Source organism: Chelonoidis abingdonii, chromosome 1 (genome assembly GCF_003597395.2).
Source record: "Chelonoidis abingdonii isolate Lonesome George chromosome 1, CheloAbing_2.0, whole genome shotgun sequence".
NCBI lineage: Eukaryota > Metazoa > Chordata > Testudines > Testudinidae > Chelonoidis > Chelonoidis abingdonii.
Window position 1 is genome coordinate 112,242,790 of NC_133769.1, and position 14,846 is coordinate 112,257,635.

The following is a 14,846-nucleotide window of genomic DNA, read 5'->3' on the forward strand; positions in this document are numbered from 1 at the left end:
AACACTGGTTCAGAACAAGATCAGCAAATGCTCACTATCTTTCTGCAAGAAACTCAACTGACTGGCTAGAAGCATGTGGTGCAACAGTGAAAGCCTCAACAGTTGAAAAAGTGAAGAACTCTCTCACCATATTCAAAAAATTTGCATACATGGCTGATGAATGCACCGATGCAAATGGACATCAAGTCATTGTGTACGTTATCTTGATGTGAGTGGTAGGCCAGTAGATGAATTTCTAGATGTTGAAGTTATAGAAGACACATGGGCATCTGTGACAACCCACATCTTAGAAGAGTTAAATGCTTGTCAGTTGGACCCCAAACAGGTGGCTGCTTGTGCATCTGATGGAGCTGCAAACTTCTCTAGAAGACATGGTGGAATACAAGCTTTGCTCAGAGAAAAGTGTAACCCTTCTCTCTCCTATACACACTGCAGAGGACATCTACTCCAACTAGCACTACAAGCTGCAGAATCTTCAAAAGACATTTTAAAAGCTATAAATGTAATGTCTTCATTATTCTCTTTTTTCAGAAAGAGTCCAAAAAGACTGAAAATCTTGGAAAATATAGAAGATAACACTGGGACTGAAGTTCAAATTAGTCCAACCTGGGAAAACCCGCTGGCTTTCTCATAAGCGATCCTTGACTGTTGTCTTAAAATTACTCCAGCCATTACTACCGGCTTTGAAAGTATCTACCAAGATGGGATGGATCTAAGTAGTGAGGCTGGTGAATTACTTTTGCTACTATGTTCAGAGAAGACTGTTGCCATTCTCTCTCTCGCAAGTCTACTGTTGAAAGCACTAGGGTCATTAAACAATGCCATCCTGGCATCTGTTACAACAGTAGTAGATGTTTGTCCAGCAACAGAAGCTACATTTGGATCAATCAGAGAGCTATCCATTGAAAAAGTACTGCAAGAAGAAAGCCTTCAGTCCAGAAGTTGACTAATTAAGGCATTTATATTGAATCCTTAAGTGAAGAAGACAAGAAGTGTTTGTTAAGACAACTGAAAAAGCACACAGACGTGATTCTTAAAAATCTACAACAGCAGCTTCTAGATTCTACTCAACCTCTACCTAGCTTTTACAGATGCCTGTCTTATAAAACACCAACAGTTGAGTGGTGTGAGGCACTACTAGCAATGGGGCTGCCATGTGCTCAGGACAATAGAGAATTTGAACACAGAGTAGACTATCATGCAACAAATGAATGAAGATTTGACTTCAACTTCTTTTTTATCATCACTAGTGGCTCAACCCGATCTTTGTATTCTATTTCCTGGGATGAAAGAAGTAGGAATTCATCTCTTGCTACTCCCAGTCACAACAGCTACAGTTGACCATTTTTTTTCACCACTGAATAGAATTTTGTGTTCTGAACGAAGTCTCCTTCTGCCTGATCATGTGAATTAACTAACGAGCATACCAATTGAAGGAATGAAAGTACCCGACACACAAGAAGCCACCGAAGATGAACACATTACATTCAAGAAGTTCAGTAACAGAGTTAAAAAAATTCTAACCAGAGAGATGTAGACGTAGTACTTCATAGAAGAGTTGAGTAGCCAACTTTAAATTGTGATTTTAAAACATGAGTTAAATCTAATAAAATGGTCATGAAACATTTTTGTTTTTATTATGGTGCCTTACAGCCCACCTGTGCACTCACAGTCTCACCACTCATCAGCCCTGACACCCCTACCCCATTTCAATTCCTGGGGAAACCACTGAGACAGAGTTGCCGGAAGCAAGACCGTGCGCGGGAAGCCCGCGGAGTTTGACAATTCCCGCTCCAGGCACAGCACTGCGGCAGCCGCTCATTCAATCAGGCTCCGGAAGCGCATGCTCAGTTAGACAAGACAGAGTTGCCCGGAGGCGCATGCGTAGTTTAGTGGCCTTTCTCTGCCGGAGTGGAGTGGGCCGGGCTCGAGCTGACCGAATGAAAACCGGAAGCGGAAACGCTGCATGTAAAACCGCTTTTCCCTTCGGTTAGGCGGATTCCCCTCCCCCTTCTCTGTTCCCGGCGTAAAGCGGGAGCCGGAGGCCCCGAACGTTGTAGTGTAACCGCCCTAACTGCCGCTCGCCTGTGTCCCCTCCTCCAGGACAGCGAGACCCGGCCAGAGAAGGCTCCCTACCCCCGCCCCTCTCCGTGTGGGTGCTGGGCCCTCGCCGCTCCTGCCTTCCCGTGTCTCTGCCAGGCGGCCGCTATGTCCGACAAGGAGTTTATGTGGGCCCTCAAAAATGGAGACCTGGATGAGGTGAAGGATTATGTGGCCAAGGTAAGAGCCGGGCGGGGCCGTGATGGGGGCGCTGCGCGCTTGGGTAGAGCGGTGTGTGCGCGCGAGAGAGAATTGGCCCCCTCTAGCCCCACGTTGCAAGGGCTGGACCGGGCGCTTGCAGGGGTGATCGCGCTGTGGGGGGCGGGGGTGTAACGGGCCAGGCGGTGGCGGCGTGGATCGAGCCGTGCTGGGAGTTGTTTGCAGCCGCGCCCAGAGGCCGGGAGGCGGGAGGGAGCATCGGGGCACACGCGCGGGTGGGGAGGTGCCAGTGCCTGAGGGCTCCCCGCCCCCCCGGGTAGTGGCGGTAAGTCCTGCACAGGGAGCTGAGGGCTAGCTCGGTGCTGGGCTCCCCTGACTTACCAGGACTGTCTCTACGGCCTTGGGCTGGTCTCGCTCTCTTTCTGAGTATTGGGGCCCCAGCAGTATAGCGGGGGCAATTCTGATCTGCTGGGCATGTCTCTTAGATCCAGGAGAAGGGCAAAAGATTATTACGACAGGGTCGTAAACATCTGTGTAGTTACTGTAAGGTCTTTCTGCTCTGAGCACTGCAGGGGATGAACTCTTCCCTCACTATGTTGCAGCTACCATCCAGGATTGGGAGTTGCTCACATTGGGGTGGGGAGAATTCTGCCTTGACAAATGTTCAGGATGCTGTGGGAGGTGGATATGCTCTCTTCCATGTTGGTAGAGATGATTCTAGCAGAGTTTCTCAAACTCATAGCATGGAGCTGCATCTTACTGTCTTGCAGGCTATCTTTCATCCTGATAATTGCTTACACTGAATACTTCCCTCATATTACATAATTCTTTATTGTATTACTGTCAGTCAGTTTTTAATTTATTTGAAAAAGGTAATTATCTTTTGCTGATTTATCTGCTCTCTGCTAGAAGTAGTTGGACACTAGGTCAGTTTGATTTCTTTGTTTCTAGTAGCTTTTGTAGGCCTCCAGGTTCTTCTTTTCATTGAACATCCAGGATACCTGCAAAAGCTGTAGAAAGGAGCCAGCACTGTTTGAAAAGATAACTCTCCATGGACCACTATTTGAACACCTGTGAAGAATGTCAGATATAAACTGATGCTACAAGATACTTTAGCCATCTCCAACATTAGGAGCAATCTTGAAATGGAAAGTAACTAACATGGGGGAGATCTGTTTTATTTTATTTTGATTTTTTTTTTGAAAATGGTGTATTTCACCTCAGTTTGCAGTCACCTTTATTTTCTGTGTTGAGTGCTTCTGATAGAGCATACTGGCTAGTGACAGAAAAGCTTAATAGATGTAATGATTTCTTTTTTCTCCCCTCCCTATTAGGTGTGTCCACCAGATTGTTGTGAGGTATTCTGTTTTCTTCTCCTCTCTCCCCCGACACACATTCTGCCTCTTTGGTTCTCTTCACCCTGCTTATCGAACTTCTATCTGCTGTGGCCCATTGCTTTCCCACTGTTAGCGTAGTGTAGCCCTCAGAATTGCATAAACTTCATATTGCTGTAGCAGAGATTCCCACTCTGCATGAGAGAGTGCTTTTTACTGGCAGTGCACTCAGAATACTGAGTACTGCTCCAGTTTCTCCCCTTAATCTCAATCCTAGTGACTCCCATCAGCACTTCTGAAATACTTCCAGTTGCCCTAAAGAAAACCATCCTTTGTTCCAGTTTGTTGTTGTTCTAATCTTATCTTTTGCACGTTACCTCCAATGTTGCAGTCATGTCCTTTCTTTTCATGTAAAGAGTTCAGTCTTCTACCATGTTAATAACTGATTGGTAACTGTTTTCATGCCCTGACAGAAAACTACAAATAATCATGAAAGACAAGAGTCAGGGTAGGCTTCACCAGTGAGGTACAGAAACAAAACCTTGTTGAGCAGCTCAGGCTCCTCTCCACACATGGCCTGTAGGTTTTAAAGATTCTGTACGCTGGATGTGCTGTTCTCTTTCACATCAGCCACTGGGCTGGCTATATATCTTAAACTTCAATATATCTTAAACAACACACTTTCATTTTCTGCTTAGAAGTGAGAAGGATCCATAGGCCAATATTGTCATTGCTGCTGTTTAGCTGAAGTGTAGCAGCAGGAGAACATCTGTCTGCATACTCGGAGAGACAGCACTGCATTGGCTTATGTACAGTTAATATTTGGAAGGTTATTGGTGTAACTATAAAGATCAGAAATTCTCATTATTTAAAATGAATACTTAAATTCTGCAGAAATTGTGGGCTTAGACCCTGTTTGCGCCAGTGAAAGCTTCCCATTGGCAAGTAAATTTTTCAGGCCTTCCTTAGTGTTTCCTGTATGCTTAACATTATGTTCAACAGTTGCAGTCTTTTATTTTGACTCTTCTATTTTGGCTGACTCATTTTTACTAGAGATGGAGTTTTTGTGCTTTATCGTATAGACCATTCGATAACAAGCAACAGCAAATTTTTAATTTGTTGAAGCTTTGTTCCTTGGCTGTCTATGGCTAGTCATTTTCCTTTTCTTTTTGAAAATGAATAGTGTCTATTAGCTTCAGATATGCCTTTACTGGAGGTTAGGTGGGACGTTAATTCTGTGTTATCCCCCCCTCTTTCTTTACCCCAGGGATCCGCAACCTATGGCACGCGTGCCACTTTTGGCATGTGAGCCGATTTTTGCCTGGCAAGTGGCTGCCAGCTGGGGTCCCGGCCGCAGGCCCCGCTCAGCGCACAGCTGAGTGAATGGAACCCCAGGACGGCAGGAGGCTGAGTGGGGCCAGCGGCTGGGACCCCAGACTGGCGGCAGGCGTGCCCCACAGCCGGGGCAGGTGCGCCTCTGGCTCCCTCCTCACCGCGCTCGGGTTCTGCAGCTCCTGGAAGTGAGAGTTGCGGCTGCTGCCCCTTCCGCAGCTTCCCCCCACCACTGCCTCAGCACTCCACGTGGAGTTTTGCTTCCACATGGAGCCAGCATCTGACCGGCATGGGCATGGTAAGGGGAGTCCCGGGGCGCAGTCAGGGAGCAGGGGGAGGGTTGGATGGGTTGGGAGTTCTGGGGGTCCTGTTGGGGTGGGGAGTGGTTGGATGGGGCGTGGGAGTCCCTGGGGGTCGGTTTTGGGGTGGGAGCGTGGATAAGAGTTGGGGCAGTCCGGGGACAGGTAGTAGGGTAAGGTCCTGGGGCGGGCAGTTAGGGTTGGGGGGGGGTCTCAGAGGGGGCAATCAGGGGACAAGGAGCAGCGGGGGATTGGGTGTTCTGACAGGGGCAGTCGGGGTGGGAAGTGGGAGGGAGTGGATGGGGGCAGGGCTAGGGTAGGGCTCTCCCCTCTTTTTTTGATTGTTGAAATATAGTAACCCTAGGTGAGGGGGGAGCCAGGGAGTGCATGGGGGCTGGCGCCCGCGTACATCCACTGCAGCCTACAGGAGCCCCTGGCGGGGGCGCCGGGCTGCAACCAGGGCAGGGGGGTGCAGCTGCTCTGCGTTAGCTCCTTTGCAAGGTTGCTGGCCCCCTTCACCGCACCGGCTCCTCCACAGCTGGGGCGCAATGCTGCCGCAAGAGGGACGCTCTGGCTCTCCGGTGCCTCCAGAAGGCAGCTCCTCCCCACTGCTGCTGCAGCGGCCCAAGCTCGGCAAAGCCAGTGGGTATGGCTTCACTGGCACTTTACAGCGCTGCAACTCTCGCGCTCAGGGGTGTGAAAAAACACCCCTCTTAGCGCTGCAAGATACAGTCCTGTAAAGCCTCAGTGTAATCAGGGTGGCAGCGCTGCACGCTACACCCATAGAGGATGTGGTTTACATGCAGTGCTGGGAGAGCTCCCAGCACTGCCGCTCCGACCACACTCATACTTCAAAGCGCTGCGGCAGCGCTGCTGCTGCAGCGCTTTGAAATTTCAAGTGTAGCCATACCCAGTGAGTGGACTCGGGGCGAGGGCCACCTGGGTGGGGTGGGGAGGGCTCGCGGTGGGGCTGTGCACCCTCCAGGGTAGTTCAGAGGGCGGGGAGGGGGGAACCTGGTTTGGGGAGCAGCCCTTAGGCATGGCTGGCCCCTGGGGTCTATAAAGGCTCATTGGGATTTGCCCCTCAATGAACCGATGTGCGGGGGGGGGGTGCGGGGGGGCGCACAAAGTGGAAGTTTCACCTAGGGCACAAAATATCCTTGCACTGGCTCTCCCTCAGGGAGTGCATGCACCCCAGGTTAAGAACCACTGCACTAAAGTGATAAGATCTGCATTTTAATTTTAAATGAAGCTTCTTAAACATTTTTTAAAAAAACTTGTTTACTTTACATGCAACAATAGTTTATAGACGTATAGAGAAAGACATTCTAAAAATGTTAAAATATATTACTGGCGCGTGAAGCCTTAAATTAGAGTGAATAAATGAAGACTTGGCACACCGCTTCTGAAAGGTTGCCGACCCCTGCTTTACCCACTCAAATTCTTAAAATTCCATTGTAGGAAGGCCTCATGGAATAAGATCACTACTATTCTGTTGGAGGTGGTCCTATGTGCACTAGGGTAGAAATGATTCTGCCTGGGCAGAAAGGAACCCAAACAGAATGAGGAAGTGGAAGGCATACACGGGGAATTAAATATGACTATTCAGAAGAAGTGAAGGGTGGGAGTTAGCTTTGTGACAGAGCAATATACAGCCTTGAATATACTGAAGAATTTTGCAGGGCTAGATAACTCTTACTTCCCCCTGACTTTTGAAATAAACCTTGTGTCCACACACAAGTACTCCTGTTGGTTTAGTAAAGGATTTAGATAAAGTTGTTGAGTCAGTTTGTTATTCCAGGCTTAATCACTGGATGGATGAATGGAAGTACTAGTGCAAACATTTTATTATCTTTTGCACTATACTTATCAAAGCTTCTGTACTCTGATGGCTGAGATGGACATCCTCTCCAGGCTGGCCTAGAACATCACCCATGTTGTTTCCCCCCTAACAGTGCTGCAGTTTGTATCCTCATTTGGCAAACCATCTAGTTTACCAGCTATAGGAGAGATCAGCAGGTAGTTTGTGAAACTGGAATGCTCAGCCAGCAAACTAGAGTTGGCTCACTGACTGAGTAGTGAAATGGGAAGGTTGGAAATGGGCAATATTTCTAAGTGGCATTCAACTGGTGGGCATGGCTGGTGGGGGATTCTTGGTTAATGAACAAAGGAAGCTCAGTGGCTCAGGCTACTGTGGAGTGCAACTAGTAGCTATGCTTCCTCCCTTGTGATAGGCATGGGTACAAAGAGGGCCTTGGATTGAATTAAGATAGTGCTAGTGAGGACACAAGACAAAACTAAAACAAGTTCACTGACTTGTGTGGAACATTGCTTCCACCCATATGACAATTGTTTGGAGCATAAACTATTAGGTCTTAGAATGGGAGAGAACTTGGATCTTGATTGCTAAGGTTGTCTCAGTGTGATGCAAATTAACAAAAAACAATAAAATTCTAAGGCACTGGTGGCTGGATCTATTCTAACTGGTATATTTAAACTTCTAACCCAGTTAGAAGAACAGTACCAGCCTCCAGAACCTTGTTATACCTGGTTTAAACCAAGTTAGATTTCTTTTTTTCAAGAGGGGCGATGGTAGGGCATGTCTTTTCTGGGGAAAACAGCCAAAGTTGGCAGGTGTGAGAGTTATCTCTATTCTGCATTACTTTAGGCTATGGCTACACTGTGCACCTTACGATGTAAGTGTGTAGCCGCTCTTTATCTCTGGGAGAGAGCTTTCCCGGCGATAAAATAAAACCACCCCGAACGAGGGGCAGTAGCTTCGTCAACAGGAGAGCAGCTCCTGCCAATGAAATGCTGTCCACACTGACACTTTTCATCCTTAAAACTTTTATTGTTCAAGGGAGTGTCTTTTTCACATCCCTGAGCAGCACAAGTTTTAATGGTGAAAATGCAGTATAGACATAGTCTTATATTGCTCTCCTTAACTTCCCTTTAGTTGACTGACAGAATATTGTTGACAGGCTTCAGAGGGAGCAATGTCAACACTTGAACAGAGGGAGGAAGTAAAGTCTCATAAGGGGCCACTTGAGAGAGAAGGTATCTTGGCAGACAGCTTCTCCAAAAACAAATTGGAAAGACTGAAGAAAAGGGCATGATTTGAAAGTAAATTTAATAGAAAAAGAGCAGCAGAAAGAAGGGATAGGGTAGAGGGGAGTGGGAAGTAGGTGGAAAGGGATGGCAGGATTTTTTAAATTTAAAAAAGTCAAGGATAAAGGACAAAAAATGTGAATGAAATTAATTGCTTAATTTTAAATTATATTTTCAATTCTTTTGAGTTTCTGCTCAATGTATCTCCCTCTTCGTTCCCAGGACAAACAGAACTAAATATCATACAAGATACTGTCTGTTTTCTTAATGCCACATACTTGTTACATTCGGCCCCAAGTTTCAACACTTTGTGGTCTGTAACATGAGCCAAGTTTTTCTTGTGTTCAGTAGTACACTCAGTTACGTCTGTACCATCCCAGTTTTCTAAGGGGGTAGGGGTTGAGAAACCTTTTTGCTATTGTGTAATCATGCTGGATTCTAATGTGGTGTTTTGTAGCTTTTAATATTAAAATATAGTTGTACTGGGCCAATGTAAAACAATTTTCCGTAGTACACGACGTTGATCATAGTGCATAATGACAGGTCCAGCAACAACTGGTATGATTTGGAGAAGTACATGTAAACTTGGTTATAACATGAGAAAAACAAAGACACTCAAACATTGTCAGTCAAATCATTCACTTTTTTCTTAAATCTGTTTGGTTGTGGATGGCAAACTCGGAGTAGGACATGAATGCAGCAGTAAGGGAGCATCAAGCAAAGCCCTGCAAATGAGTATAAGAATGGACTACAGAACAGTTAATACTAACCAGAAGAGCCCTGACAAAATGTAAATACCTCCAAAGCCCAGGTGGAGATATATTAATTTAGATAAAATATATAAGCTAAAGATAATAACACAGCCCTGTCACTGTCCAACAATAAACATTGTATACCAAACCCAGTTTAACCACAGCCTGCTCAGTACCATGGCATACACATCATGTATCTTTAATAAAAAGATGTTAGAAAAGAAGGAAAAATAGGTAAAGCCTTTGAAATATCAAGTATTAAATAATGCTTTCATTTTAATAGCATCTCTTGTTACCTTTCTTTTAGCTGGAGAGAGTTTTTTAAAAGGGAGATGGGGAAACCTTGTTGACAGTCTCTTAAATGATGGTAACTGTCCTTTTTGGGAAAAGAAAATAAATCAGTTGGTATGAGCTGGAGCTGTTGCAGTCTTTTCATCCCAGTTGGTGGTTATGATTCAGCTGAAGGTGATCAGGATGGTGATGTTATCTGGCTCCCTTTCTCTGGCCTGGTCTGTTCAGGATATTTCTCAGGATCAGGTTGATGAAGGCCCGAGGTCTCTGGAAATGGTGATGGTGTTGGCCATGATAGTGAAGCTTGTTCCAGTAGTCTGTCTGTCCTTCCCCTCTGCTGTTCGTTTTTATTCTTTTGTATTTGACCCACAAAATCTTTCTTTTAAGGCCCCCAAAAGGATGTGATGATTGTAATAGACCATCCCCTCATTATTTTTGTCCACCTATTGTGCCTACTATCTGACATCAGTTTTATTTTATTAACTTCTGGCTCCATAGCTTTTGTTTTTAACATGCATAATTTCCACAGTCCTTGGAATATATCAGTGTTGCCTTTTTTCAGTTTGTCTGTCTGGTTTTCCTGTACCTGGTCTCATCCACACTAGCTGTTATAGGTTATTGTGGCATTTTATGAATGTACTCATTTTTTACAGTTAAAACCCACAATTAGGGTAAATCTGTAGGCCCAGTTGCCACAATAGTGCCCAGATGGGCTTCCAAGCATGTCCTTAGGTCAACAGGTTTGACTTAATTCAGGTCAAAGCAAGTTCCATAGTTGAAAGGCCCTCATAGATAATGCCCTGCTGGAGACATTCTCCCCCTTCCCCCCCCCCACACCACAGCAGAAGAATTATAGGTCAAGTGCCTGTTCTCTCTGTAGCTGAGTTCTTTATTATAGGTAAAAGCCAATATCTTAAATACCAACCAGAAACCAATAGGTGACTGATGTATATCATAGCAATATAATATGCACATAGTAACAGTTTAGCTGAATTCTGCATCAACTTCAGTTTCAGGAAGGGCTTAAGATCTGTTCTAACTCGTGTAGAGCACACAGCACCAAAAGGCATAAAATAGCATGATCCATATCCAAAATAAAATGTTTCAACTTTCTGGTAATACAAAGGTTAGTGTTGGCCTTTGCTGCCACTTGTCTAGTTGCAGCTGGTACTCTATCTGGACCTCAGAACTGCAGCACTTACAACAAGGAGTGGATATCCACAATGAAAGGAGAAGACCTTCTCTAATTTTCTAGTACTTCTAAACCAGTCAATCTCACTGTGATCTTTTCTGGATCTGTTATTGGTCAGCTAGTCCTCAGCTAAGCAAAGAACAAAGGTAATTGACTGCTTTGAGTGTGATGAAGATATTTATGAACATGCCACATTCCAGGTCTCCTTGCTAACACTCCCAATAGCTTCATGCACAGAGTAGACAACATGGAACCCTGCAGAACCCCACATGAGAATTCTTGGAGAGAAGCACTTACATGTCACTACGTTTTGAGTGCTTGGCAAAAAAGAACAGAGCTACTAAAGGGTAGCCCTGTACAGTCCTGCTAGAACTGCAGATGAATCAATACATTTGATCAACTCGTTGTCTTTGACACAGTATCAGCATGGACACCTGATCTTCATCTGTCGTCATAAGATGTATCCAATTCATTGTCTATGCCCCATATCTGTTCTCAAACTGACAAGGTTGGTGATGTTTGAGAATAGTTTTGACACATCCTTTTCAGTAACGTTAACTAAGAGTGGAAGACTAGATACAAGGTGATAATTGGACAGATTGTCAGCATCAAGTGACTTTCTTGTGCAGTATCTACGTATGTGATGATTAAACCAGGTAGCTGGCTGTCATCATAGTCAAGGATGTCCTTAATCAAGGATGTCTAAATAATATCCTGATGGCCTTCACCAGCCATGAAGAACATGAGTCTTGAGCATTTTAGTAACATGTGCTTAGCACCTCTCATAGCTCAGATTTTGAAAGAAACTCAGAGAACACTAACACGCTATTGAAGTTTATTTCACTTGTAACTTTTAATAATTAAGAAAAATCAGCAATTTGAGGTCAATCAGGTTACAGTCCTTGCGTGGGAAGAAGCATCTTGTAGGAAGATCTAGGTTCCGGGGTGGGGGTGGGGAGTAGGGGTATTGATCCTGTAAAGATTGTCATAATGCATGTGCATAAGGGGACAAATTTAAGGTTGCATGGGCAACCTAAATTCTAGCACTTGCTCCATTCAAGTGCTCGAAGTAAGCATGAATGGACATCAATTTTATGAATTTATTTAATTTATAGCTAAATATTTTTAAAGCTGAAATCTAAGAAGTTGAATCTGCCAATTTGATAAGTGTTAGTCAATATTTGAATCTAATTTAATTAGGGTAGACCCCTCTTTGCAAGCTGAAGAAGTATTAGCATTCTGATCATAATGATGCTAGGTTCCTTTTAGATCAGGTCTTGAACAGTATTTCTCAGACTGAGTGTTTGATGCTCTTAACCAATCAACAGTTTATTAATTCTCCCAGATACACTTAATTATAGACTCAGCAGTTTATAGTTGAAGTTTAGGTACACCAAATGTTCTAAGCATGTACTGAATATATAATAGTCTTGTGAGCAGTAGTCCTAGACTAGGGTTGAAGTACAGTAGTTACACCATGTAACAAATCACCAAAATGTCTGATTGCTTTTCAGTTCTTTAGTACCTTTAATACATTTATCACCCTTCCAGTACTTCTCCGAGCAGTAATGCTATTTTACGACACTCTTAGGAATAGTCCCTGTTTGAATTGTTTGATGTGAATGGGAGAAATTTTAAGTATTAAGAATAACTGCTTAAAGCTGTGTTTTGTGATTCTTGCAACAATTTACTTAGGCTTATAAAAGGTTATTAATGGATATAACATTAGTTACAAAAACAGTCAAAATATGATTCATTGGAGTCTCATTGGACTGCATGTATACTCACCAAGAACTTGTGGTGTTTAAAATAAGTAAATGAAAGAGAATCTCTGAAATTAAATCTCACCACTACTTCTCAGTCCTGGTAACTCTTGCAGGGGAGAGATTTGGACCTCACCGCTGCTCCAGGTGTCCAGTAACATCTCTAGCTTGCTTGCTAGCATATATATACCTACCCCTGGAAATTTCTACTACCTGCGTCTGACGAAGTGGGTATTCACCCACGAAAGCTCACGCTCCAAAACGTCTGTTAGTCTATAAGGTGCCACAGGATTCTCTGCTGCATTTCTAGTTTTGCTGCAGCTTCGGGGGTTCATCAACTATGGGGTCCACACAGTGGTCTCAAGTTTATATACTCTGCTTCAGGTCCATTGCAGAGGAGCACTCTTCTTATTTTCTATTGGACTCCTCTGGTTGGGGCAGTGTTCTGATTTCAGTTCTGTTTCTTTGTCATCTATTGGATACCAGTGGAAACATCAGTGTAATATGTTTCTTCAATTCTTTTATCATTAGAGCCCTGCAAATCCATAGATATTCACATCTGTGGACTATTTTTGTGGATTGCAGATCAGATACAGATGCAAACATATCCACACAGGGCTTTTATTGGAGGCCATTTATGTTTGAAATGAGTTAAAGATTGTATATCGGTGTTGATCAGGCTATTAACTGGAATCCCCGTTTATAGCAAGTACTTTTAATATTTCCAAGTTATATCCTGGTTATCTTTCATAGCTACTGGGCCCTTTGAGTTACATCTAAAATGCAATAAAATACATGTGGCTGGCCCTCATCAGCTGGCTGAGGCTGTAGGGCTAAAAATATCAGTATAGGCTTTTGGACCCAACTCATACCCAAATGTCTGTGCTACAGTTTTATACCTCCACAGCCCGAGCCCTGCAAGCCCAAGTGAGTTGATCTGGGCTCTGAGGGCTGGTCTACACTACGGGGGAAAATCCATCTTAGATACACAACTTCAGCTACGTGAATAATGTAGCTGAAGTCAAAGTATCTAAGATTGCATTACTCATCGTCCTCACGGGGTGGGATCGATGTCCGCGGCTCCCTCTGTCGATTCCACAACTCCGTTCGGGTTGGTGGAGTTCCAGAATCGATATAAGCGCGTTCGGGGATTGCTATATCGCGTCTAGATGAGATGCGATATATCGATCCCCGAGCATTGATTGCTACTCACTGATACGGCGGGTAGTGAAGACGTAGCCTAAGACTCTGTGCTGCAAATTTTTTTTATTGTGGTGCAGACTTATCCTGTGTGTCTAAAGCTGAAAGTGGGGAAAGTTCTTCCAGGGGTGGTGCCCTTTGTGGCCATACTTGCACGATGCAGTTACTCAGACAGAAAATGGTGAGGTAATATCTTTGATTGGACCAGCTTCTTTGCTGAGAGAGACAAGCTTCTGAGCCACACAGAGCTGCTCTTTAGGTCTGGCTGCAGTTACTGGGAATCAGAGTGGATTGATTTAAATCAAAGTGACTTTAATCACTAATCTTAATCATGATGTAAATCAGCAAGCAGGAAACCTAAATTTAAATTTATTTTAATATTGTTTTGCATTTGTACCTTTTTTTCCCTCGAGAGGTTGATTCTCTTTGGTTAGTAACCATTAAAACATTCGCAACTAATCTATACACAAAAGCTGGTACTATTTGCTAAGCAGGAGTATACACAGTATCTTTACATTTATTTGAGCCATTGTATAGTTTAAGATAGTTGTTTGGATTTTTTTTAAATTTTACATTCATTGAGAAAATGATGGATGATTCATTTCTTGTATGCTACATTATTTTCTTACTAGTACAGTTCGGCTGTATTTGGATTTTAAATTGACATTTAATTAAATGGACAAAATGAACATTTTGAAACAGTTAAAGGTTACGTTAAACGTGCTGGATACATAAGTTTATCAAAGCATGTTTTGCACTTAAAACTGGTTTATTAAACAAAGGATGTATTATCTGTAGTTAGTGAACTGAGCTGATTGTTTCTGATTATCATTTCTTTCAAGATTTTAGAACTAGTATATCTCACTTCATACTAAGTTTTTTTTTATTTATATTTGGATTGAGGAGAAAAATACACTTTCCTTCTTTTTCAGCTTCCAGTCAGTTCCTTAATCTTGAATAAACTAGTTGTGATGGGTTCGGTCACAGAGACCCCCTTGGGACTGTCACCTGATGTGCTGGAATTACCTCTGAGCCCATTTTCCCTGCCAGCTTGGGACTCCAGAACCCTGCCTTGTTGAGCCAGACACGCTAGCCTGCTGCAACACAGACTCAGGCCTGGTCCATGCACCCAAAGCTGCAGACTTTAATCAAAAACTGCCCAGCAGGTTACCTGCTTCCAGCACCCAGTTCTTAATGGGATCCAAACCCCGAGTAAATCTGTTATACTTTGTATAAAGCTTATACAAGGTAAACTCATAAATTGTCCACCCTCTGTAACACTGATAGAGAGAGATGCACAGCTGTTTGCTCCCTCA

At 43.9% G+C, this 14,846-nt stretch overlaps 1 protein-coding gene across 1 annotated transcript in view; it reads left to right on the forward strand.

Annotated features, from left to right (window-relative positions):
* The first annotated feature begins 1,949 nt into the window (after nt 1-1,949).
* MTPN (myotrophin) overlaps nt 1,950-14,846 on the forward strand; it is a 64,868-nt gene continuing 51,971 nt past the window's right edge. The window contains exon 1 of the mRNA XM_032796142.2: nt 1,950-2,280. Within this exon, the coding sequence (XP_032652033.1) occupies nt 2,209-2,280 (72 nt within the window). The 5' untranslated portion in view covers nt 1,950-2,208. The remainder of the gene's footprint in view (nt 2,281-14,846) is intronic.